The 27,008-nt window shown below is 41.5% G+C and overlaps 1 protein-coding gene across 1 annotated transcript in view; it reads left to right on the plus strand.

The window, feature by feature from the left end:
- ADAM12 (ADAM metallopeptidase domain 12) overlaps positions 1-27,008 on the plus strand; it is a 346,313-nt gene that overhangs the window by 277,347 nt on the left and 41,958 nt on the right. The window contains exons 12-14 of the mRNA XM_084634670.1: positions 15,017-15,194; positions 18,795-18,884; positions 20,919-21,114. Of these exons, the coding sequence (XP_084490796.1) occupies positions 15,017-15,194; positions 18,795-18,884; positions 20,919-21,114 (464 nt within the window). The remainder of the gene's footprint in view (positions 1-15,016; positions 15,195-18,794; positions 18,885-20,918; positions 21,115-27,008) is intronic.

The following is a 27,008-nucleotide window of genomic DNA, read 5'->3' on the forward strand; positions in this document are numbered from 1 at the left end:
AACTGCAGAAGACATTATATACACACAGAGATCATGAAACAATACCTCCTCCCACCCCACTGTCCTGCTGGTAATAGCTTATCTAAAGTAATCATCAAGTTGGGCCATTTCCAGCACAAATCCAGGTTTTCTCACCCTCCGCCCCCCCCCCCCCCACACATACAAACTCACTCTCCTGCTGGTAATAGCCCATCCAAAGTGACCACTCTCTTCACAATGTGTATGATAATCAAGGTGGGCCATTTCCTGGACAAATCCAGGTTCTCTCACTCCCTCACCCCCTCCAAAAACCACACACACAAACTCACTCTCCTGCTGGTAATAGCTTATCCAAAGTGACCACTCTCCCTACAATGTGCATGATAATCAAGGTGCGCCATTTCCAGCACAAATCCAGGTTTTCTCACCCTCCCCCCCCATACACACACAAATTCACTCTCCTGCTGGTAATAGCTTATCTAAAGACATTTCCATTTACCTTCGTCTTGGCTTTACATTTCATCAGTTGAACATTTCAGTCTGCAGGGGTAAATATGCAGTGAAGTACATGGAGAATTAAGCACACAATTTCTATTGTTAATTGGTTGATGAATGCCAAATTCCCTATGTGTCAGTGGATATTTACCCTAAAGGTTATATCCTAAGGTCACTTGAATGCTCCTTTGTTGGGCATATGCTGTATGCCCTGAATCACTTAAGGAGTTGATGTTGACTTGGATGTCTGAACCACTATAATTAAATGATGCTTAAGGCTGCATTTTTGCTACAGCTGTCGTGAGAATCAGAGTCCATCATGTCTGGGAGGGATGGGACAAAAACTTGAAAAATTTGAGAGAGATGTTTGTTTTACCCAAACAATTACAGCCTGCAAAGTAGCACAAGGGTCTTTTTCTTTTCTAATGGCAAAGTATTGTCGAACTCAGTGTGCACTTACAGTAGTTTACTAATTGCAGAAATGTGAGAGTTTTCCATTTCAGCTATTTAAATGGATGGTACAGAATAAAAATGACCTCCCCTTTTTGGACAAAACTACTGAGAATACAGTGGCAAAACAACTCTGGCATCCAATAGAATCCTCAGGTTTCCCTGATCTCTTTTACTGTGAAGACTGCACTAATCTTGGTCAGTAATATCCTCTTGGCAATGGATAAACGTCCAGGTGTGAAATCCTGGCTCCACTGAAGTCAATAACAAAACTCACCTTGTCTCCAGTGAGATCAAGATTTCACCCCAGGTGTCCATACAGATCCTCTTTAGATCTGTCAGCAGCATTGGATTCCTTTTGAATGCAAGGTTTTGTTGGCCTGCCTGAGGACCCTGATGGGATTGATCTCAACTGGGTTCACTCTTCTCCTCTTAAGGTACATCTGCACTGAAATGGGGAGGGTTGATTGTAGCATGTGTGGACATACCTAAACTAGCTTTGATCTAACTGCTCAAGTATGTACCCATGGTACTGGGCAGGCAGAGCTTGTCCATGCAGCCTCCCATTCTGCGCACACAGAGAGAGAGAGCTCACTCTGGAGGTAAGTTGGTTGCTGCTAACTTGACCCGGTCTCGTATCTCCTACTGCTGCTCTCTTATTTTCCCCTTCTTGATCTTCTCAAAAACTGTATGAAGTCATTTGCTAGTCAAATAACGTGCCTTCTTGGGGTCTGGTTTATTAAGAGAACATTGTAGTTCAAGTGTCAACTGAAAACAAGTCTTCCTTCTACTCTACAATTTGTTCAGCCCCTGGCTGGGCTCAAGAATTCCTTCCCAAAACCCAGGTCCTGCTGACTGGCATGTCCTCAAGCCTCTTCCTCTTAAGGCTTCTGTTCCTGTCTCTCACTGCAGGTAACTTCAACCAGGCTTTTTCATCTGCCTTGTGTTGAGATGTCCTTCCCCGGTCCTCTCTGTCCATAGATTTTCTTTAAATTCACAGCAGGTGTCAAGGTTCCTCCCCCACTCTGAACTCTAGGGTACAGATGTGGGGACCTGCATGAAAAACCTCCTAAGCTTATCTTTACCAGCTTAGGTCAAAACTTCCCCAAGGTACAAAATATTCCACCCGTCGTCCTTGGATTGGCCGATACCACCACCAAACTAATACTGGTTACTGGGGAAGAGCTGTTTGGACACGTCTTTCCCCCCAAAATACTTCCCAAAACCTTGCACCCCACTTCCTGGACAAGGTTTGGTAAAAAGCCTCACCAATTTGCCTAGGTGACTACAGACCCAGACCCTTGGATCTTAAGAACAATGAACAATCCTCCCAACACTTGCACCCCCCCTTTCCTGGGAAATGTTGGATAAAAAGCCTCACCAATTTGCATAGGTGACCACAGACCCAAACCCTTGGATCTGAGAACAATGAAAAAGCATTCAGTTTTCTTACGAGAAGACTTTTAATAAAAATAGAAGTAAATAGAAATAAAGAAATCCCCCCTGTAAAATCAGGATGGTAGATACCTTACAGGGTAATTAGATTCAAAACATAGAGAACCCCTCTAGGCAAAACCTTAAGTTACAAAAAAGATACACAGACAGAAATAGTTATTCTATTCAGCACAGTTCTTTTCTCAGCCATTTAAAGAAATCATAATCTAACACATACCTAGCTAGATTACTTACTAAAAGTTCTAAGACTCCATTCCTGGTCTATCCCCGGCAAAGACAGAATATAGACAGACACACAGACCCTTTTTTTCTCTCCCTCCTCCCAGCTTTTGAAAGTATCTTGTCTCCTCATTGGTCATTTTGGTCAGGTGCCAGCGAGGTTACCTTTAGCTTCTTAACCCTTTACAGGTGAGAGGAGCTTTCCCCTGGCCAGGAGGGATTTCAAAGGGGTTTACCCTTCCCTTTATATTTATGACAGCAGGTCTCTCTCCTTCTCTTCACGGATGGAGCAGGTTCCCTCTTCAGGAAGTCCTGCCCCTTCCCTGTCCCCTCAGGCTATCAGATGATCAACTGATCCAAAGGCCAGGCTCAAGCCCAAAAACATCAACCAACCAGTCCTTTCTCAGGACTGAGTTTGAAGTAGCCCTCTCTTGCATTTGGTGCTATCAGTAGAATGTACATCTCTCTCTTTTAGGGACATTTGCTCAAGCTCAACCAGAAGAAATGGGCTTGATGCAGGAATTACTTAGAGAAATACTGTGGCTTCCCTTATGCAGACTAGATGGCCATAGTAATTTCTTCTGAACTTAACCCTTGAGTCTAACTAGCAACATCAATCAATCAACATCAGTCATCCGGCATGATCTTTGAAGTTTCCTATGCTTTTCAGAACCCAGTACTATTAGCAGTCTCTCACGTGGACCCACATATGGCATCTGCAGAGCAACATTCTACAGATGCAGTTGCCACAAGCCATTTCAATACCTCCTCTGTGATGTTGTGGGTATCATCCAGTTCACCTCTGAGTGCTTATTTGGAACACTGTGTTATGATGGGTTCAATGGTTTGGATGTTCTCACCGCAGTTGCACAAAGCGGAGCTTTGATTTTCAACTTGTGCATCAGGTAGCTGCATCTTCCAGGGTTTGTTCTGATGTAGTTCAGTGTGCTCCAAAATCTGCATGTCAGGTCAAAACCAGGAAGATGGCTTGGTGGGTCAGTAATAATGTGCTAATTTGGAATGGTAGATGAGGTTCAGACACTTTGGCCATTCCCTGGTCAGACACAGAGACATGAGCTGGTTGTGTGTGGCCCACAGTGGTTTTCGTGATTTCAGGTGTTGTTGAGGTACATTATCCATAACCTGCCAGAAGGGAAGTTCAGGGTAGTCTTTGGTATGTTTAAATTCTTGTGAATTAGCTATATCTTGATGGGTAGATGGAGGTTTGATGTTTGCTAATACAGAAACTCACGGTAGAGGTGTTGATTTTAAACTTCCCATGATGATTCACATGGTCTGGTGCAGCTGCCTGTCCACATGTTGATTATGGCAATTTCTTGTCCACACTAGTGCACAGTACTCTGCAACTGACTACACCCAGAGCCAAGGCCAGTATTCATAGGACAGAGCCATTGATCCTCAGCTTTTTTCCCCACTAACTTTTGAATAATTTGATGTGAGACTTCACTTTAGAGGCTACTTTCTTGAAGTGATCATGAAAGGTCAATGTGCGGTCAAGAATGACACCGAGATATGTTAGCTTTGGGTCATAACGCACAGTTTCACCACAAAACTCGATAGAATGTACTGTGCAATTCTAATGTCAAGGTGGAAAGCAGAGACTACCGATTTGTCCAGATTTGGTCTCAGGCACCATTTCTGGAAGCACTCCTCCATCATTTTAAGGTCAAAAGTAAGGGCCACTTCAAATTCTTTAAAGCTATGGGGCTGAGTTGCATAACTGCTAACAGCTAACAAAATAAGCTTTTAGCAGTGATACTACAGTATACACATAAAGGACTGGAAACAGGGAATGAATATATTTATGTTTGGGTATAAATTTCATGAATTTATTTTGGTTTGTTGGCAATTAACTGGGTTTGGTAATCCCACTGTTTGGCGATTCTACTGTATCATCCTGGGTCCATCCCTGATCAGCCTTTCTGGGGGCTGACGTAATCAATTAGTGATCCCCAGCTCCCTACATTCAATTTTGCCTTGGTACCCAATCTGCTCCCACTATCTGCTATTAAAAAATCATTTCCATAGTCCATCAAAGGACAAAACCACATTATAAATGTATTTTTTAAAAAGTCAGAGTCCTGAAATCATGTCATGAGCTAATGAAATTCCATCATCAGGCAATACAGACCTGGTACTTCTCTGAGACACTTGTAAGCCATTCCAGACAGGGTCCCTGTAATCTAACCAAAAAATCAGTAGGAAACAGAATGTAAGCTGTGTATTTTGAACAGCAGCATTAGTCATGTATCTTTATTCACTTATCACTTGCGGAGGATGTTCCGTTTTGTGCCACAAATTTAAACAGAGAATAATCTAGTTTCGCTTCTTATCTACAATTTCCTCAGATGCTGGTAATCACTACAGGGCACAATGTAACTACTACCATGTTTCTCCTTACCCTAGCATCACCATTGGTCTGGCCTTTTCATCCCTTTCTCTAGTATTTGTTCCCTCTTTATTTTTTTCTGTAGTCAGCATTGGATTAACATCAACTACTAAATAGTAAACTGTGTAACCTGAACTCTCAGCAATCTGGTAAATTTTTATTAATGTGGTAGCAGGCTAAAAGGAAACAGAGCAAATGATGAGTCAGAGGTGAATTCAAACTGATTATAGCTACTTTCCCTGGCTGTCTGGTTTCCAACAGGAAAAACAGTTGTTTAAGCACAATTCCCGTAGAGCTTTTGCAAGGCAGATAACTCCAGAATACAGTTAGAATACTGTCAAGATTGATAAATTGGTTAGTATTGCTTCACCTCCGGAATACAGGAATGAAAATCACAATAGGCCTCTCAACAAGAAAAAACTTTTCTGACTGTACATTTGTCAAAGTAAAAGTAACTTCTAATAATGTTTTACTTGGCAGTTTTGTGACTGCAAAAATATTAAGCCGTGAGAGTGTATACTGTACAAAACCATAAGTGTTGTTCCTCTGCCGAAAGTATTTTTCAGAATCATCGAACCATGTTTCATTACTACTTTCTACACTGAAGTCTTGCATTCAGCATTCTAAATCTGCCCTTCAGAATATTTCTGGTAGTTAAATTCTCACCCTGAGTATTTCAGCAGAGGACAAATCTACCAGAGGTTCTGGCAATCCAGTCTAGGCACCTGAGGTGAATATTATTTGAATGTAGACTGGGAATCTTCAGAATTACCAGGGCCCAATTCAAATAAACCTAAAGCATTTATATGTGAAATTTAAACATTTCGGTGAAAAGGCTTTCTTTTTATAATCCTGGAAATTTCATTGTAACACAACAAGCTGTTATCGCCACATAGCAATTCAATTAGCCACTAGCCTGACCTTCACAATTACATATTGGGAGTGTAAAAGCTACATTGTAAAGAACATGCCAAAAGCTATATAAGAAATCTAGGCTTGCTTTTAAACCACTGACCATGAACTATACAAGTGAGAGCTTTGATATCATGTGTAACAACATGGCCCAATTTCGTGCTCTACTTTATTGATGCTCTAGGGATTAAAACTATAAAGGAGAGAAAGAGTAAAAAAATAGGCTAGAAAATAAGTGTGAGTTGTCACACATTGGGTTTCTTTTGAAGCAAAATTTATATTTTAATACTATATAATAGAAAAAGCTCTATTCCTTTAGCCAAATCCTCTCCATTCAGCTGAAGAGGGATAGTGGAAAGATGCCTCCTATCCCCAACCACTCCTGGGATTGGTTGACTGCTGGGTCAGTCCCCAGCAGGTTGTTCTAATTTATGCCACTTGTCAATAGCCTCAAGGGGCCATTGCAGCAGCCAGGAATTAGTGGAGTGCAGGCATGCTCCAGCTATCCCCCTTTTCCCAGCCACGTCCCCTTTGCCTGTCACGGGCAGTGAGATTGTATAGGAGGGGGGCTCTGCAGAACCGCATGCTTCTCCAGCGTCCAGGTATGCCTCTTTAGGAATGCTCTACACTGCTTGAGCCACATAAAGCTGCCTTAATACCCAGCAGGATCCGGCCCCTAATCTTCAAGCTGTTTGCTTGCATTAGACTTGTGGGATCTACTTTAATTAAATGATTCTGATTTCTTTTAAAAATACATAAATGGATCCATCATTTAAATGGAAGACTGAGACATAACATCCCCCATCTGGCACTTGTCTAACTTGAGACAATTTCTGTGAAAACTTGAGTTATACAAAGGCAGATGTAATGTCAATGATGAAAATCTATAGTATTTAAACACCTGTTTAGATATCAGATAAGGTTGGGTTTTACCGGCTGCTTAGTGCATGATGGCTGCTACATTCCCTGTGCTTATTTAATTCATTACCATAAGATGCTATACAGGACACTTGGAGTCTGAGAGATGCTGTGTAATAGCAGGATGAAACTGTATTTGCTATGTTTAGACATCTCAAAGGAGGCCTTAAAAAGTTAGTTTGGAAAGATTAAAAGAACATTAATGTCTTGAAAGCTAAACCAAACCCAAGCGGATGATTGTTTTACTGAAAGGGAATGTTGTGTAGTGGGTCAGGAGTTTGCGTGTTTGGAAGCGGGTCCTCAGCCAGTTTAAGTTGTCATAACTCCATTGAAATCAACACCCTACTGCAGTCAGTGGCACGAGGACACTTTATGCCAGCTGAGGATCTGCCCCTCGTAATCCTGAATTCTGTTTCTATCTCTGACATTGATTTTTGCTATGTGATCTTGGGCAAGTCGCTTAGGGATAGATTATTAAAGGTATTTAAGACCTAGCTTCCATTGATTTCAATAGGAGCTAGGTATCTAAATACCTTAAAAAATCTGACCCTTAGGCCTAAATTAACCTCAGGATCGTTCCTCAGCTTGTTCTCTGCAAAGGGGGTGGTGATATTTAAGCCACCTTCACAGGGCTGATGTACATTTTAATTGATTGTTTGTTTGTAAAATACTTCATGTCCCTGCCTGAAAGGTTCTGTATAAATATTGTTAGAACAGTGGACATCAATGAGGATGGAGAGAGGGCTGGAATAAAAGCAGCATAGAGGTACTGGAATTGTGGTGAGGAAAACTGTTATGGCAATGTTCTAAAATTCCTGGAAATAAAAACACTGCAGAATATGATTCTAAGCAGTGATAGTCATAATAATCTGAATGTTCCTGTAATGGGGATTGGAGGTTTGTAAGAATAAATGGAGCACAGGAAAAAATCTGCTCAGAACAAGTGCAGCTGTTTAACATCAAATTGCTGAAAAGGAAACCAGCTAAAGTTCAAAATGTTACAGACTAGTACATGAGTTTAAGGGCACTGGTGATTAGGAAGACAGGAAAATAAAATCACATTTTACTGAAATGAGAAGCCAAGAGAATCTGAGGCGAGATGGGGCTTGATCCTGGAAGGTGAAAAATGATTCTTTGAGATGCTGAGCATCCTGTACTTACAGTGAAGTCAGTGGGAATCAAGGGTGTTCAGCACCATTGTGGTACCTGGCAGGATCAAGCCCATAGTCATGGGGTCAAATGCCATCTTGGGATAACTCTGATGACCTCAAATAGGTGTGGAGTCAACAGAGTAACACCTGGGCTGAACTGTGACAATTTTTTCTAGAAATGTGTGACTAATGCATACATATGCTGCCGCTCGGATACTCAAGGTGTCACATCATGGGTTGATAACTGCCTTGGTGTAACTGATCCCTTGGTTTGATCCTTCACTAGCACCAGGTGTATCTTCCTGGAAATGTCTGAGAAATATAAACTAGGTGCAGGATTAGGGAGATTATTTCTCAAATGAGGTGGCACATTAACTAGGAAAAGGTTGGGGAAGATAGAGACTTGGAATTTGGGAGGATGTGGGTTTGATTAGAATATAACAGAATCACTAACCAATCTAACCTTTAGCAACAACCCAAGCAGGACTCTGAGACACCGCTCCTGATGGGCCATGGTGTTGGGAGTCAGGCAGGGATGAGTGAAGACTGGTCATGCTGGTGCAGCTCTTCTACCTGCCTTTCTCTCAGCAGCTTTTTCACAGCATCCTCCAGTCTGGGAGATTTAAGAGGGACCCGAGCCATATGGGTAACAAGAGGCAGGTCACACAAGGGAGGTTTGCTAGGAGTCTCCACTGTCTCCTTCATGATGTTCCCTGGGCAGAGCCCGTCTGTGAGAAACTAGCTACCAGGGACAATCCTCAGGAGGGTGGCTTAGGAGTGCCACGGATTGAAAAGGGACTCAAGTTCTGCTGTCTGGACTGGAGCAGCCAAGCTCAGGTGGACTCAGTGGTGAAAATCTGAGGGTATGAGGGTATGATTTCTGAGGGTATGAATTGAGGTCCAGCCTGGCCCTAGAACCACCAGAACAAACTCATGATCCTGTCATTGGAACTCTTGCCTTCCTCTCCCCTTACCCACTCTTTTGGGGTGTGGTCTCCCTTATCTTTATTGTGAATGTAAATTGTATGGAGCCAGGATCTCTCAGGGAGGTCCTACAAGGCTGGTTGGCAGTGTAAAAAAGAATAAGAATAATCATCTTCAGGTCATCATGAGCCAGGGGTTTCTTCTCCTATGCAACATGCTATGAATTACAAGATATTTTAATAATAGTATCTCATATGGCACTTTTTAGCGATTTATTTAAAAACAGTTTACAAAGGAGGTATCATTATCCTCGTTTTACAATGGGGAAACAGAAGCATATGGAGAAGAACCAGAGTTTTCAAAGTATTTATGTGTCTAAAGATGTATATAGGCATCTAGTGTGATTTTCAAAAGCACCTTGATTCCCTGAAGTGACTTGCCTAAGATCACCCAGCAGGCTGGTGGCAGAGCTCAGAATAAAACAGAGGTCTCCTGAGTCCCAGTCCAGTGCTCTATCCATTAGGCCATACTGCCTCTTGTGGTATTCATTGGTGTGGACAATCTGAGAGGCAGTGTGGTCTGGTGGACTGGACATGACTAGGAGTGAAGCTGTCTGGATTCTGCTCCCAGCTCTGCAACTGACCTGCTGTGTGACCTGGTATGAGTTGCTTCACCTTTTGGTTTCTCTTTCACCTTTTGTCTTTTTTATCTATTCAGACAGTAAGCTCTGTGGGGAGGGACAGTCTCTCTTACTGTATTTGTGTACAGTGCCTACCACAATATTCCTCAGCCCTGTTCTAGCAGGTCCACCCCTGAAATTGAGAGGACAAGTTAACCTCTGAGTTCATGCAAAAGACTCTTAACTGCTAGAGTGTACAGGGCAATAGTGTGTGCTGCAGTGGTAGCATTAACAGAGGATTCTGAGTTTCTTAAAGGGCACTCTCAATGATGCCACTTCACGTACTTAATGAAAAGAACAGGTCAACAAGGACTAAACGTAAAAGCAGATGTATAGAAAAAGAGCTGGCATTTACATGGCTTAAATATTTGAAATAATAATGAATGGAAAATGTTCTGAATGGAACAAAACCAGGCGCTGTCACATCACTTACTACTAATGGCATCATCTTGCTAAAATGAATGCCTCATTTGTAGATGTGAACAATAGCATCTTGCTTCTGATGGGAACTAGAGCATTAATTTCATGAGACTCTGCACCCAAGTTTCAGTATTAAAGGAACATGGGTGATGTTGTTACAGAATGCTGGTAATTCAAGAAAGCTAGATGTCGTGGGCCGAACTTGTCCCTGCCGTAAGCCCACTGAAGCCAGTGGTGGTGTACCAGGGATGATTTTGGTGCTATGGGTGTATATCTTCAGCAGGCATGTTTGAATTGAAATTATCCATGGTGGGTAAAATTTACCCTTATGCAGAAAATCTGTGCACCATTTACATGCCACTTAGGATCTCAAAATAAGTTGGACTCAAGTAGTGCTTAAACTGGCCTTGTGCTGGGCCTCTGCACAGCGGTGAAATAAGATATATAAGAAACATATAATGATAGTGGCTTCAGTGATGGATAATGAGCTATATGGTGTATTTTACTAGCTGTAGGTCAATAACCTGAATCTGCCACAGGACGGTAGTTATGAAAGCTGTTACCTTCTGAAAGTTCTTTAGTGCCCTCTGTGAAATGAGCTAATGGTCTGAAGTGAATTCCTACAAAGGGAGGGCCTGCGATACCATACAAGCTGTCACCACCCCCATTTGGCACCTGTGTTGAAAGTTTCAGGAGACAGATAAAGGACTGCATGGAAGGTGGAGACCAAACTACCTTCTCATGTCTAGAAGTGGTTGCTCTAGGTCAGGTTTGAAGCATTTTGGCAGAGCAGTGTGAGGAAGCTTGCTGTATCTGTTCTCTGGAGGACTTCAGTCCACATGATGACTACCCCACCAACTTTCACAAGCTCTAAATTTGTTTAAACTGATAACATGCCTAATGCTGTTGACATATGATAGTTATTGCTCCATCCCCCTCCCCACCAAGTAGCTCATGGTGCTGCTGAAACAGCATAAAAATAACAGAACCAAAACATCATAGCCTAAAAGCAGAAATATCAAATGATATGACTGTCATGTGGGGAGGTAACATCAAAGAAATGGGAAAAATCTTAACATCAGAATGTCAGTGATGTCAGAGACCAGTCCTGCTTCCACAGAAAATTCCCAGTGGCTTCAGTGGATGTAGGATCCTCCCCTTCGTGGGTGAATTCACTTTTCAAATGCTTGTTTCCAGTTGCTGTGCTCTTCTCATTGTTTGTTTATTTTTTGATTGCTTGGTTGAAGAACAAATATTTTCAAAAAGTTAGTCTTTTCTTTTGTAAATAACACGTGCTCTACTGATGTCAGCTGAGGAAATCAGTGTCAAGAGCAGGAAAAGCCAGAAGATGAATGGGCCTCTTACTTAAAAATAGGAAACAGCTTGAAGTTACTTTTCGGGGGTGGCGGGGGGGAAAAGAAATCTCATTCAATAACAATGACATTATTTTGTCACTGGTACAGAATAAGGGTTCTGTTCTCCCAGTGGTGGACACATGCACCTTCCATTCATATGAACAATTCTGGGCATTCATAAAGGGAAAGATATAACCCTAAATATTCAGAGTTTTGACCAGCATGCTGCTGTAGCAAATTTACTGAGCTGTTGAAACTGTTTACAAAAACAGCAGAGAAGGAAATAAAATGTATTATCTATGTTCCCACAACAAATTTTGACTGAACATATATGTCTTTATGTCTCTCTTCACGTTGGTGGGTTTCAAATAAACGCTTACCAAAAAACTACAGGATCAAGTATTCAGATATTCACAGCTTGAGGCAAGAATCATGCCTAGTTAAATCATAGAATCCTAGAATATTAGGGTTGGAAGGGACCTCAGGAGGTCATTTAGTCCAACACCCTGCTCAAAGCAGGACCAATCCCCAACTAAATCATCCCAGCCAGGGCTTTGTCAAGCCTGACCTTAAAAACTTCTAAGGAAGGAGATTCCACCACCTCCCTAGGTAATGCATTCCAGTGTTTCACCACCCTCCTGTGAAAAAGGTTTTCCTAACATCCAACCTAAACCTCCCCCACTGCAACTTAAGACCGTTATTCCTCATTCTGTCATCTGCTACTACTGAGAACAGTCTAGATCCATCCTCTTCGGAACCCCCTTTCAGGTAGTTGAAAGCAACTATCAAATCCCCCCTCATTCTTCTCTTCCGCAGACTAAACAATCCCAGTTCCCTCAGCCTCTCCTCATAAGTCATGTGTTCCAGCCCCCTAATCATTTTTGTTGCCCTCCGCTGGACGTTTTCCAATTTTTCCACGTCCTTCTTGTAGTGTGGGGCCCAAAACTGGACACAGTACTCCAGATGAGGCCTCACCAATGTCGAATAGAGGGGAACGATCACGTCCCTCAATCTGCTGACAATGTCCCTACTTATACATCCCAAAATGCCACTGGCCTTCTTGGCAACAAGGGCATATTGTTGACTCATATCTAGCTTCTCATCCACTGTCACCCCTAGGTCCTTTTCTGCAGAACTGCTGCTGAGCCATTCGGTCCCTAGTCTGTAGCGGCGCATGGGATTCTTCCATCCTAAGTGCAGGACTCTGCCCTTGTCCTTGTTGAACCTCATCAGATTTTTTTTGGCCCAATCCTCTAATTTGTCTAGGGCCCTCTGTATCCTATCCCTCCCCTCCAGCGTATCTACCACTCCTCCCAGTTTAGTGTCATCTGCAAACTTTCTGAGGGTGCAATCCACACCATCCTCCAGATCATTTATGAAGATATTGAACAAAATCGGCCCGAGGACCGACGCTTGGGGCACTCCACTTGATACCGGCTGCCAACTAGACGTGGTCCATACAGAATCTGTGAATCGTGCATATGTATGATGCTTGCATTTATGCCAGAATTTGAAAATGCTGTATGTCTGCCTACCTGTTCGCATTCACATACACAGAATGTTCTGTGCAACTTTCTCCCATCAAACCAAGAGTTGTCAGGAATCACCAATTGAGAGAGCTGTGTGTGGCTCAAAAGCTTGTCTCTCTCACAAACAGAAGTCAGTCCAATAAAAGATATTACCTCACCCACCTTGTTTCTCTCATATCCTGGGACCCACAGGGCTACAACTACACTGCATACAATCAAGAGTCCACAGTTATGCTAATCTCCCCTGGTTCTATACAAGGGTAGGTAGGAAGGTTTCTCAAATTCCCTTCATTTCCTTCCCCATTATCCCCAGATCCCTTCCCTGTTTCCCCTAAGAGCCCAAGGCTTCTGAAAAGTAGCCTGACTCCTCTCTCATGCTCCTCTGAACATTGATAGTTTCTCTTCAGCACTGTCATCCTACTAAACATTAACATTTTCCAGAAACCAATTCCTTAAGTGAAGATTCCTGTTAGCTTATTAGAGTCATGTTTCAGTGAACCACAGCATTGTTTAGTTTAGCAAGTCAAGCCCCATAAGTGTTCGGTGAAAATTATTTTCTTCTTCAGAAGCACATCTGCATCCTGTGCTAGAGAGCTGATTATTTTATTTCAGAAGAATCTGTGAAAAGGTAATTTTAAATAGGAGCAAATTAATTCTTTGCATAAGGTACTCTCCACCTTACTGTAAGATCCTAATTAACCTTTCTAAATCAACATAGGAACTTAAACCTCCATTACATTTACAACTGTTGCAGTCTGGGTTTTTTTCTTTAACTAGAAAGGATCCTTTCTCTGCTGTCTCTGGGCATGGTCTCACAGGCTCTGAGAACACTTTCTACTCTCCATTATTAGAAATAACAATTGATTCATTAAATTCTGTAAATCAACAGCATAGGACTTTCATTTATTATCTTATTTGCCTGTTAAGATTATACCCTGTTCTTAATAATATGTGACTGATAGAAAGCATTTAGGGAACAAAGCCCAGTCATCATCAGTCTGGCTTCCTGTGCTGCCATGATGTTGAATTACTGCCTGACTGCAGAGTGGTGGTGAATAGTGTCCAAAGTCTTCAGGGAAATAAGACAGCTTGCATGTTATTTGCCAGCTGGTTGCGATCCAGATCTAATGTAACCATACACATGTCCCAGTGGAGAAAGGGAGCTTTGGCATTCTTTACAGGGTGATAGCATGATTTCCACAGTAATGTACCAGTGACCAGATCCAAGTACTACTGAAGTCAGTGGGCCTTGGGGGCCTGGGCCTGTTCTCTTTGAATCAAGTGATAAACATCCATTGACAACAGTGGGTGCAGACTTGAATCCTCTGCAGTAAAAGCACAGAGCATTGCAGAGCATGTCTGTAGACTTGGTGCTAACACCCTTTGAGCATCTTAAAAAGGAAGTTAAAATATTCATGCCCATGACCAGTAATCAGGGGAGTCAAATTCTGCTTTTGCACCTGTGTAAATCCATAATATGGGTGGCTTCAGTATTTACTTTGGATCCATCCTGGTATAAAATGAGAACAGAATTTGCCTCAGATCCATGGTCCCTAGGCCTTGACTTCAAGGCAAGTTTTGCTTGCCTGGGGATTGCAGGAGTGGGCTTGGTATTTAAATAACTTGGTATTTTTCTCACTTGATTTCCCTAAGAAAACCATGAGTCTACCAAGATGAAGGCAAAGGGGCCTACAACTTCTCTCTAATAAAACGTGGTAACTTTAAAATGAGAGTGAAATCTATAATTTTGGGCCAAATTTTCAAAGGGGCCTTAAACTAGCTCCTAAGGCCCTGCCGACGATTCTGCACTTGTGGACGGTGCAGGATGGCCTAAACTAGCACTCAAAATTTTGCATGCATAGTCAGCTATGTAGACATCCAGCTCCTGATTTGCAGGCAGAAGTCTTGTTTGCATCCATAAGTTAGGTGGTTAAGCATGGAAATTCTCTTGGAAATAATTGAGTCTAGTCTCAAAATGTTTCTTGGAATGGTTCAACCTACTATGAATTCTGTGTGGAATGGTGAATAATGGAAAGCCTGGTGCTTGTTTGTGTATAGAGGTACAGGGGGGTCATCTGAAAATGCTAATCTTCCTCTTTTTCAATCTTTTTCTCTCCCAGCTATCCATTCCCCATGATGTTCAGCAGCTGCAGTAAAAAGGACCTGGAAAACAGCCTGGAAAAAGGAGTGGGGATGTGTCTCTTTAACCTGCCTGAAGTTAAGGAATCATTTGGTGGACGGAAGTGTGGGAATGGCTATGTGGAAGATGGAGAGGAGTGTGACTGTGGGGAACCCGAAGTAAGGCTGTCTCTCTCTCTGTCTCTTAGAATTACTGCTTTTCTCCTTGCTACCAATCTTTTATGGAGAAGAGGGCAAGAGTGCTTGCAAATTAGTCAAAGTACTTTTTTGAGACTGATGGGTATTAAATAAAATTCTCCTTCCTCCTCCTCCTCCATTTCTCAATCTCAAACCTTAATTAAACTCCCCAAAATAGCTGTTAGACTCCGCTTTTCATTGTGTCTGATTGCAGTGCAATAGGCAGGCCTAAGTGTCATATTAGTGTGGTTTTACAAACTACCTGTATCTCTTAAAAGATTAGTGCCGGAGAACTTTAACCATGTTCCTATTGGGATTTGCAACTTGGGAATCCCTTTCAGTACTACTTAATGACCTGAAACCAACACAAATTAGTTAAAATTACTAAGATTTCTCAAGATACCATATATTAGCTGGAGATTTATTTCCTTGGATTTGGAGCTACTTGCTTTTATAAACTAAATAATATCATAAAACATTGCTCCCAGGAAAACCTGCTTCCATTGTTATGCACAATACATTTCCCACTTTGGTTTGAATTTTTTCTTTGCTGCCATTTGATTCAGTTGCCTTACTAATAGAAATAACCTACACTACTTACAAAAAGGTTACTGCTACTTCAAAGCTGATTCAATTTAATTTAGTGTATGTGTCAAAGGACTGCTCGAATCAGGAGAGATGATGCAGAAAACCAGGATTAAAATGATATCTGATCAGACATCCGTACTTCTTTTGGCCTCAATATTCATTGGTCATATTGAACTTCTCCCAGACTAACTGAATTGAACACATCAGCAGATGAGGCATTTGTCTCCTCTGATAAATATGGAACTGCTGACAAAATAGACCCAGGGCAGTTAAAATAGCAAACGACCGCTGTAGCCTTTCCATACAGTCTATTGAATTTGTACAGCCCATAAGGGTTTCCTGACAGCTCACTCATTCTTTGGGGTAACAGGATTGAAGAAGTAGGCTTATCTTCTTGTTTAACTCCTCTAGAGTGTCAATAGCTTGCAAATAGCTTTCTAATCCAGTTATCTTTCTCATTTTTACTTGAGTGTTAGTGACACCTTTTTAGAGTCGAAGCCACTTAATGCCATTGAATAGTACCTTGATCTGCCTCTTCTTTCTTTGTTTTCTTAAATATGTTAGAAAACTGTGACTCAGGTACAATGGATTGAACTTGCAGTCTCCCACGATAGTCTGAGAGGTACCAGCAAATCTGTTACATTAGTTAATGTTTCACTTATCAAGTCGTTTAGAGCAGTGTCAGTACACCAGTGCTAATGCAATACTATATGGCACCAGTCACAGTGCACCTCTGGATATGAGACTGTCGCATGCTGCACATTCTAGTTGTTTTTATCAACTTTCAAGATTAAATATCATTGCAAACATATTTATGTACAACAAGTGGTTTGTCCAATGAGTTAGAATCACATACTACAATTTTCTTTGCTCTGCTCATAAAAGCTTTACCCAGGAGTAGAGGTGTATTTAATGTCCAGGTTTAAGAAGTTTGTGCGCTATGTGATGATCACACAATGACCTTGAGTTTTTGGCTCTGCAGGACCTGTTAACCAAGACATTAGGGTCAAGTTCTGAGACCCTTATTCATTGGGTCATTGAGAAGTATGCATCTCAGTATAAGGGTCAGCTAAGGGTAGCTGATTACAGCCCTTGCTACGTTACCACAATTAAGACAAGATGTGAAATCCTGATTAAGACTGATGTCAATGCAAAACACCAGTTACGTTCAGCATTCCCGTTGTGGCCCACATTAAAGCTTTATGTACAAAGAGAGCTGAAGGATGTGCTGCAGGCGTATTCTGCAGCGCCTGCTTCCTTCTTTTATTTTAAAAATTAAACAATTTTGAAACAGACCACAGAAAACGTGTAAAGTACTGTAACATCTTTTGGGCAGCAGAGAGGTTCATTGTAAACCCCACGTCCTGGAGACAATGGAAGAAATTATGAGAGATGTTGGTGCCTTGTGATAACAAGATGGTCTGTATTATCAGTAACTAACATCTCTTGTGGAATGCAGGAGTTGTAATTTGTTTGGCTGAAATGCTGTCATAGGCCAGGAAACCTACTCCAAGAAACCCAAGTCCTATGCTTTTCTGTTCCTGTGAACAAGAAGTATTTTGAAGTAGCAGCCCAGGCTTGTGACTTCCCATCTCTCCTCCATCACAAAACTCTCTTGCCAGCATTTAAAAGACAACACCACAGTTATGACAATTTACCAGCCCAGACACAAAACCTGTTCGCCTGCCCTTTACCATGATGAGTAACAGGGGAGTGAGTGATTAGAATTTAGCAAGAGGGATTTTGATTTTTGGTTGGAATGTCATTCATAGCCTCTATCCTACTTTTGAATATTCTGTAGCATGGATAGATGGCAGGCTGACTTAACACTGCTGAACAGCAGTTTCATCTGCTGCTATTTTAGATCTGAGACAGATGTGATTCAAGTGCTAGTGATTTAGCTTGCAACTCATGACTATAATCTCAGAAGCAAATCCACTAGTTTCTTAAAGTTTTTATTGTTTCAGTCTAAGACAATAAAGTTTGTAAAAACCCACATACATGGGAAGTGCCACAATCTAATGCACCAACATGAACTGAGAATGTATCAGTTAGTGATAGTGCCGTTCATATTTTCTACAAAGCCCTATTATCAGAATAGCTCTGATATAAGACTATTGCACTTGCATTCTCAGCAGTATTGAACAATATAATTATCTCAGTCTTTATAACAGCCACCAATCCCCTTGCAGTACAGAATTCTGATTAGATACTTTCTTAAAAGGGAGGACTGTAATGCTCATGTTTAATGACACCATAGAGCCCATGTGTCAGATTCTCAGCTGAGGTAAATCAATACCGCTCCACTGAAGTCAGTGAAACTATGCTGATTTACACAGCTGAGGATTTGGCCTCTAGTTACTCTCTAAACAAGTGCAATATCTGTTCAGTATTTTAACAAGAAATAACTAACAATTAAGGTGGGTTAGGTTCATTTTTTTCTTATTCTATCTAGGAATAACTGACAATTAGGATTGGCTAGATTCATTTTTTTTTCTTATAATGTCTTGGAGACTGTCATATCTTTAGGGTTAGATTCGGTTATCAGTGATCCTGTGCAGCCTCATTGACAACAGTGTCACTGCCCACACATAGCTGAGGACAGAATTTGGCAATGAGGATTTGGGCCTAATTCACCACTACATTCCTCCAGCTTCATACTAATGGAACTCCATTGATTTCAGTGGAACTATAACCACTGGTGAATCTTACATGTATATATTGTACATGTTAATAATATATGGGGCCTGATGGTCAGTAAATAGGCATAGCTCTATGACCCTTGCTGGTTTACTACAGTTACTTATGGGGTCATAGATTTCAAGGCCAAAAGGTCAACTAATTTGAACACCTACGTATAATTTCACAGTATTTCTTGCATCGAACCCATAACTTCTGTTTGAGCTACAGCAAGCTTTTTAGAAAAATGTTGACTCTTGCTTTATAGCCAGTTTTTATTTAAAGTTGTCCAATTATAATTTACTCTCCATCTAGGAATGTACAAACCGTTGCTGCAATGCTACGACCTGCACTTTGAAAGAAGAAGCAGTGTGCGCACATGGACTTTGCTGTAAAGACTGCAAGGTGAATTTGTAGAAAGGTTTCTTATTTCTGTGGAGTGGCAGAATTCCATAATCCTCTTAATTGCAGATTAGTAAACAAGGAGGCAGAACAAACAAATTGGTATCATTAAGCATTAAGACACTTGTGGTGTTTCATGTAAGCAGTTAAAAAAAAAAAAATCAGCCAGAAGCAGCAGCTGAAGATACAGGGTCAAATCAATAGGCCCACCTTAATCGTGTCTGCAGTATTTGTGGCTGTTTCCACTCGTGCATGCAAAATCCCTGCATTTGTATGAACTTCTGCATGCAGATTTTTGCAGACACTTCTGGATGCTATGCCATGGCAGGCAATCAAGGTATGCTGGACATGCTTCATATGCTGTATCTGGAGGGGTTCTTAAGGAGGATGAATGTTAATGAATTCTATTAAAACAAACTTTTTTGTTGGCAAGTCACAAATGGCAGCAAATCTTAGCCTTGTGGCTACGGTTATGAGCACCCAGGCAGGGTTGCCACAGACAGTAATACACAGGATTGGTCGACGCTACGCACGGCTCATGCGGCGCCTCATGGTCTCGGACACCATCCGATGGTCCAGAGACATCTACATCGAGTACATCACCGGCCACCGACAGTACCAGGAGGAGTGAGCCGGTACGACATTGTGCACCCACTGTGGGAAAAAGACTGAGAGGCTTTCCCCATTGGACCGTATGAACTGGAACCATAAACCCACTGAAGATTAAATCCCACCAAATGAGGGTAGACCCATCCCCACCATCGTATTCACTCACTATACTCCGCACCTGAACATAGCCGTTATGTGGATAACTTACCCCTATAGCTCAATGTCTGTACTCTGACCGGTTAAACTTTTACGCCCAGTCGTGGAGATGGCAGATTATTATGTAATCCTTACTCCACCAGCTCCTAAATCGAATTTCGTACCCCTTGATAATCTGTACCTTATCCCCTGACAACCAGAAACTTCTATACTTGAACTCTGTACCGTTTCTTATTTCAACATTATCTTAATAAAATTATTAATTCCTAAGTCCTCAAAACAGCTTTTGAGTTTGAGCTAGTAAGGTATCTAGGCGGGGTTTCAATGAGGCTAGCAGGCACTGTTTTAAGCCTGCTTAGATGCTTTTCTCATGCATACAGTTTATCAGAGTCAGTACTGAAGCCATTCTGTCTGTTGTCTAGAATACCTTGTTGATGCAGTTAAAAATTTAGCTCGACTCCAGTACATAACCATTGTCATCTTGTTGATAAGTAAGTACTCAGAATGGCTAGGTCCCCAGTTACTGATTAATTGCTTTCAGCTCTGAAGAGAATGAAGTCATTCTGTTAAGCAATGCAAGGACAGGAGCAGCTATCTGGACTGGCTATACTCTTGTGGAGGGTGGGGAGATTTGAAACATGTAAAGAGAAGCATCTTTTATGAGAAACAGGCCACGCAGTTCAGTATGCAGGAAAGGGGGAGAGGATAACCTGTTCCTGAGTTAGCTGTATTAATTAAGGCCAGAACGTGTAATGTTACATGGTTAGTTTGCTGACTCAATAGTTATGTCATTACTATCACCTTGAGCATGTAATGTAGACCCAATATCGACAGTGAACCACTCAAAATATTTTCAGCCTCACTTTTGATCCGCACGTACAGTTGCCGTTTGCCATAAAACACCACATGCTTTTATGTCTGCAAGAGCAATTAAGGAGGCCCCTTGAAAAATTGATGCTAATTCTTTCTCTGTCTATTTAAAAACCAAACCACTGTGAAGGTAACTAAAGGCCAAATTCTACTCTGAGGTGTACTACATGATCCATACACTTTCATCTAAGAGCAGAGTTGTGCCCTTGCTTTGAAAATGTGCCAAAAACCTTTAAACAATATGTTAAATAAATTATATATAAAGTGCTCTATTGTCTTTATGCTGTGCTTAATGGTCAGTTGGTGCAGAGCTACTGAAATAAAACATTAATGTGTAGCATAAATTATACCACCGGATATCTTTTATTGATTGGAATTACAGCAGCTTTTTTCTTCCTTCAGTTGAAGCCAGCAGGGATTTCTTGCAGAGATTCAAGTAATTCCTGTGATCTTCCGGAGTTCTGCACTGGAGCCAATCCTCACTGCCCAGCTAATGTATATTTGCACGATGGACATCCATGCTACAGAGTAGATGGGTATTGTTATAATGGCATATGTCAGACTCATGAACAACAATGTGTCACACTCTGGGGACAAGGTAAGTTCAGAGTACAAAGAGCTGGGTATTCTAGGTATTATGTCAATTTTTAATAAAATAACAAATATCATATGACTGGAAGGATGTGCAAGAAGTACCCATTGTGATCAGAAATACACTTGAAGATGTGCCAGTTTTTTGTTCACAAACATATTAATAGATTTTAAGACCTCTGTATTAATAAAGTTCAGATAAGTAAAGAAGTTTAGTTTTAGGGGTTTAGGGCCAGATCCTCAGCTGATGTAAAGCAACATAACTTCATTGAAGCCAATAGAGTTACTCCAATTTACACTCTGAGGATCTGGGCCACAGTATTTTTTGTTCCGATGGAACAGTTTTAGGATTTGTTTTCCCCTTTTGTTCAGAGTGGTGTCTAGTGGTTATAGCAGGAGACTGAAAACAATGTTCCTGGCTACTACTAACTGGCTATGTGACTTGAGGCAAATTACTGTACTTAGGCCCTGATTCTGCCATGACTTCACTGGGACTTAAACACATATTTAAAGTTAAGCACGTGCTTGAATGCTTTGCTGAACTGGGGCCTCTTGTCATCCTGTAAGATGCTGAGCACTCTCAACTCTCGTTGAAGTCATTAATGCAAATGGAAACAAGGCATTAAGACCTCAGGAGTTTACAGCCTGATTTGTGTGTTTGTTGTGTGTACATACACAGTCCCACACAAAAGTTGCATCTGAACTACTCCATCAAATCCACCAGTACGCTAGCAGCCTTACTTGCAAACCATAGACATACTCGGTGATGAAATCCACTTTTAAATCCCATGGATACAGGAAGTTGTCTCATGTACAAAACAAAAACACTTTGTAAAACAGTTTTCTATACAATGGAACGTTACTCAGTTGAATTGTTAGTAATTCCTGTCACTGAGATAAATCCAGCTGAAGGTCAGGAAGCTGAATTCCCAGGGCTCCATTGCCATCTTCATTTCCTGAGGAAGAGGTTCCTCTGGAAGCTCCGGTGCTCAATGTCCATTTTCTCACTACCGTCTTTAAAAAATTCTGTGTAATGTGGGCTGTGCTGCGTCACAAGCCTACAGCACAGAGGAGCTATTAGGGCACATTTATTGGGAAAACGGTCCAAGATCTTGTTGAGCCCGGTTGGTCATGAAAAACCTTACCTGGAATTACCTCATTTGTCTCATTTGCACTAGAACAATGATTCTCTGAATTACAGCAACAGCCAGAAATGGTGCAGCTAAACAGGAGGGAGTAACAGTATAAGGTTTTTATGGCATGGTGATAAAACCCCTTGAGACTTTTAGCATTTGTGACGTTACACTGTTGCCAACCCCAAATCGAGGGGTCTGATTCTGATCTCACTAACACCTTTGTAAATCAGAAATAACTCCGCTGAAGTCACAGAGTTACACTGGTTTAAATCCTCTCCAAGTAAAATCAGATTCTGCCTCCTGTATCCCATTAGAATATGTCAAACAGCCTGAGTCTTTCTTCCTAAATGAAATTACAGATACCTGGTATGGTTGTGGCTTCAATAGCTGTGTTATTTTTAAGGCACAAGGCCTGTACCTACTCCTGAATACAGTCGTGTTTGTGAGAATCAGGGCGAGATCCTCAGTTGGTATAAAATGATAAAGCTTCATTGATTTCACAGGATCTACCCCAGTTTATACCAGCTGGCCCAAGGCTTTTAAATAATTGTTGAATAAAACTCCAACACTGAAGGAAAGAAAAAAAGTACAGCAGCTGGGAGTAAAACAAAATACAAAACCACTATGGTGAGTTTGAGGGCTGGATATGTGGACTAGCTTCCAACTAGACCCCACTTAACTACACTAGAGAGGCACATTTTGGGCAAAGAGCAGTGATTCATAATAAGCATCAATGAAAACTGGAGTATGGTTAACCAGAATACTGTATATTCTAGGTACTTGAAGTGAGCTGTAGCTCATGAAAGCTTATGCTCAAATAAATTTGTTGGTCTCTAAGGTGCCACAAGTACTCCTTTTCTTTTTGCGGACACAGACTAACATGGCTGCTACTCTGAATCAAGCAAGGATGTTAATCAGTGAAGAATTATAGCAGAGCTGGAGATATTTACCATTTACCATTATAAATAGCAGTAATGTAATGCTGGCACAAAACAGTCTCTCTTAGAGCCTAACATTTTTATATTAACCTTAAAACAACAGATGTGTAGCTTGACTCTTTTATAGAAAAAACAGATTTTACACTTGATTGTACAGCAAAACTCCCAGCTGGTGCCAATAGATCTCAGATGTGTGAGTTGAGAGCAATTTTTCCCACTTTAATTCAATGCCATGTAAGAATGAAGTTTCAGTGGCCTCGTCTACACAAAAACTTTAGGTTGACCCAGCTATCTCACTCAGAGGTGTGAAAAATCCACACCACACAGCGGCGTAATTAAACCGAACCTAACCCCAGTGTAAACAGCACTAGGTTGATGGAAGAATTCTTCTGTCGACTAGCTACCCTTCTCAGAGGGGTGAATCTTAATGGGAGAACCTCTCCCATCAGCATAGGTAGTGTCTACACTGAAGTGCTACAACAGCATAGCTGCAGTGCTGCGGCTATGCGGCTGTAATGTTTCAAGTGTAGACAAGCCCAGTGTTTTCTATTGTTCTTTTTATACTGCAGTAATGTGGGAATCATAAAAATACTTCCTGTAAAGCAAAAAGAGAGCCTGAACATTCTACGATGCTTTTCTTAGCCACGTCTTTATAATATTAACAGCACCTTACAATGTATAAATTTCACGTTTGAACCCAAATTGTTATAATTATTAAAAAAAAACCTACTGTAGCCAGAGAGAAACACAGACCCTGGTTCACTCTCTCACTTGCACACATCACCTGCTCTTCTTTTTCTTCCCAATAAGCAAGTTAGAATAGCAGGAAGTTGTGTGGGATAAAGCACAGTAAGGTTTCCTGTATAAATATATTCAAGTCCTTGGTCTGGGTGTCCTTTGTACATGTTTATTTACAAAGGCCCAGTACCCCCACCTCCATGATAAATGTTGATCCTATGTAGATCTAGTTAAAGAAAAGCCATGAGAGATATGAGTTTGTTTAAATTAGGGAGAGCAATGAGAATCTGTTTCAGGAACAGAAGAACTACACTGTATCATGTTCCTTCAATGCTTCAAGCAGATAAGGCCAGTTTGCATGGAGAAGTACTTTTCATGACCCTGCCACCCAATAAAACCAGCAGTATTTTAGGGTTGAGCATACCAGGATATCATCTTTCTTAAAATAATTTGGCATGTTTTTCCAGAGTCCATTTAATCTTTGTAAATTAAGTAACTCAAGACCAAATCCTAGTCCACTGTGTATATCCACACAGTGGAGCCCTCAAGAGCTGCCTAGGTGTCACAGAACCTTGCACTTATCTTCAGGACATTATTTAGTGCTTACATGACTGACCATTCCCTGACAGGGGAAACTGTGTGGCTCATCTTGAGTAAGGCTTTGTCTACACTGGCAAGTGAACGACAAAACTTTTGTCATTCAGAGGTGTTAAATCACCCCCCACCCCAAAAAGGGAAGGCACCACTGTGAACAGCACTTTGTCGGCAGGAGCACTATTGCCACTCATTGGGGGTGGAATTTTTTTTGTTGGCGGGAGAGCTCTCTCCTTCCGACATACAGCGGCAACACTGCATGCCTTGTAGCTGCATAGTGTAGACATAGCCTAAGACAGCACCTGAATGACAATTTAGCATTAGAGCTACCAAACAAAGAAAGTAAGGGCTTGTTTGGAAGATACAGCGTGGGAAGGAGTTTTGCAATACTCATTGAGACCCCCAAACCACTTCCTTCACTCAGTCTTTTGCCCACAGGAGCACAGATCATGGACTAACATGTAACTTCTGGCCTTCTCTTCATTCAGTCAGTTGCAGCCGAAGACTGCAGTGATGTTAAATAATCTGAGTGTAGGAAAGAGAAGCGCAAGCAGCCTCCTACCCCACACCTAGACACACTTGGGAAAAGTGCATAACCTCTTGGATGCTCAAAGGCCTCCACAGCTAGAGTTTGGTCCTAGATCAAGGCCACTTACAAAACATACATTGTGTGTTTCACCAAGCCTTTGGCTGGACAGAAAACACTGCTGCTGGTGGAATAAAAGCATACACAGGGAACTGTCTCTAAAAATAACAGTAAACTTGTTAAAGAGCATCCACATTGTGCTCTGCCCCCTGTACGCAGAATATTTTTTCCTATTTCACTCTTGCATGTGTAAGTGACCAGGTGGGTGAGGTAGTATCTTCAGAAGATCTCTGTGTAGCTCAAAAGCTTGTCTCTCTCATCAACATAAGTTGGTCCAATAAAAGATATTACCTCACCCACCATGTCTCTAATATCCTCGGACCCACACAGCGACAGCAACACTGCATACTTTTGCATGTGTGTCATTTTTAATATTAAAAGGGTAAAATGCTTCTACTTGAAACCTTTTTAATTCTAAAAAGTCATATTGCCATTGATTTGACCTATTGACAGTAATATGACTGAAGGATACATCAATCGTAAATGCCTTTGTATAATGTCTGCTGCTCCATCGGCATTTTCTGGAAAAGCTAGATATGCAGATAAAACTATTAGAAAGAGACAAATTATTGATTTCCTGGGAGTGGAGGAAATGTTAACCTTTAGACTGCTGGCATTTTTTACACTGACAGGCAAATGAATCTTTAGGAAGGGTGTGTGTGTGTGTGTTTTGTTCCTGTGTGAGTAATGTGGGGCAGATTGTGCAGCCGAGTGACACATGGCATTCTTGTTGGATGGAGTCTGTCTGCTGGTGCTATAGCCAGCCGTTGCAAGTAACAGGGATTATCATCTGAGCTAGTACCCCGTTAGTATGAGAGAAGAGAGGGCTCTGCTAGATGACCATTCATTCCCTATGAAGAGTCTGTGACTCTACAACATGCTGGTGCTTCAGGACATACTGCGGTGCTCATCTTCTTCCCGGCCTTTTCCAGGCATGGTGTAAATGAGGGCTTTGGGGAGCCAATTGCAGGCACTGGCTTTTTAATAATTAGTGGGCAGCTGATTTTGTTATGTGGCTGTTTGAACAGCCATGGTCATTTGTTTAGGAAGCGTTCTTCTGCTTGTATGTGTGTGTTTGCTGTGGGTACCTATGCTCAAGGCAGAAGCTCTTAAGAAAACAAAAAACCTACAGCAGTAAATCAAGATAAATTAGGACATTATAATACAGGTTGCCCCCATCCAAACTGTCTGTTTAAACTATGGTTAAATCATTTTACCTGGAACTCTGGTCTAACCAAGCTTTAAATTGATTTGTATCTATCTGCATGACCAGTAAATACAAATGAACTTTATATACCCAAATTCACAAGTACTTGAACATGATAAAACGTGATTACCACAAATTTAGGCCCAGTTCCTCCAGTCCAGCTAGAGCTACAAAGTTAGTATCAAGCACAGACTGGGACTCGTTGGGACCCAGCATGTTCCCCAGTGCAAAGCCGAGCAGCTTAAAAATTGGGCTGTCTTACACAGACTGCCAGCAGCCCACCAGAGCCCACCCAGATGGACAGTTAAGGGCCAGTGATGCAGGCACTATACTAGCTCTGCACCACCAGACTATTCCCCCTATACAAAGAGACTTCTCCATTGGCCAGAGAAAGCAGGTTGAGGTCTGCTTTGCACCACCGAAACAGCACAAAGCAGACTTAACAGGATGGAGAATCACGGCTTTAGCCTGCAAAATTTAGGATTCCTGCGTGTCTTTCTTGTATTTATTTATACACGGTTACATGTTTGATACTCATTAGTGTAGTGTCTGAGCTTCAGGTCTCCCACTCACCCTATGGGGTTATTTTCCCCATTTGAGAGACCAGGCACAAAGACACAGAGAGATTAAACATCATGCCCA

Source organism: Lepidochelys olivacea (genome assembly GCF_965140295.1).
Source record: "Lepidochelys olivacea isolate rLepOli2 genome assembly, chromosome: 7".
NCBI lineage: Eukaryota > Metazoa > Chordata > Testudines > Cheloniidae > Lepidochelys > Lepidochelys olivacea.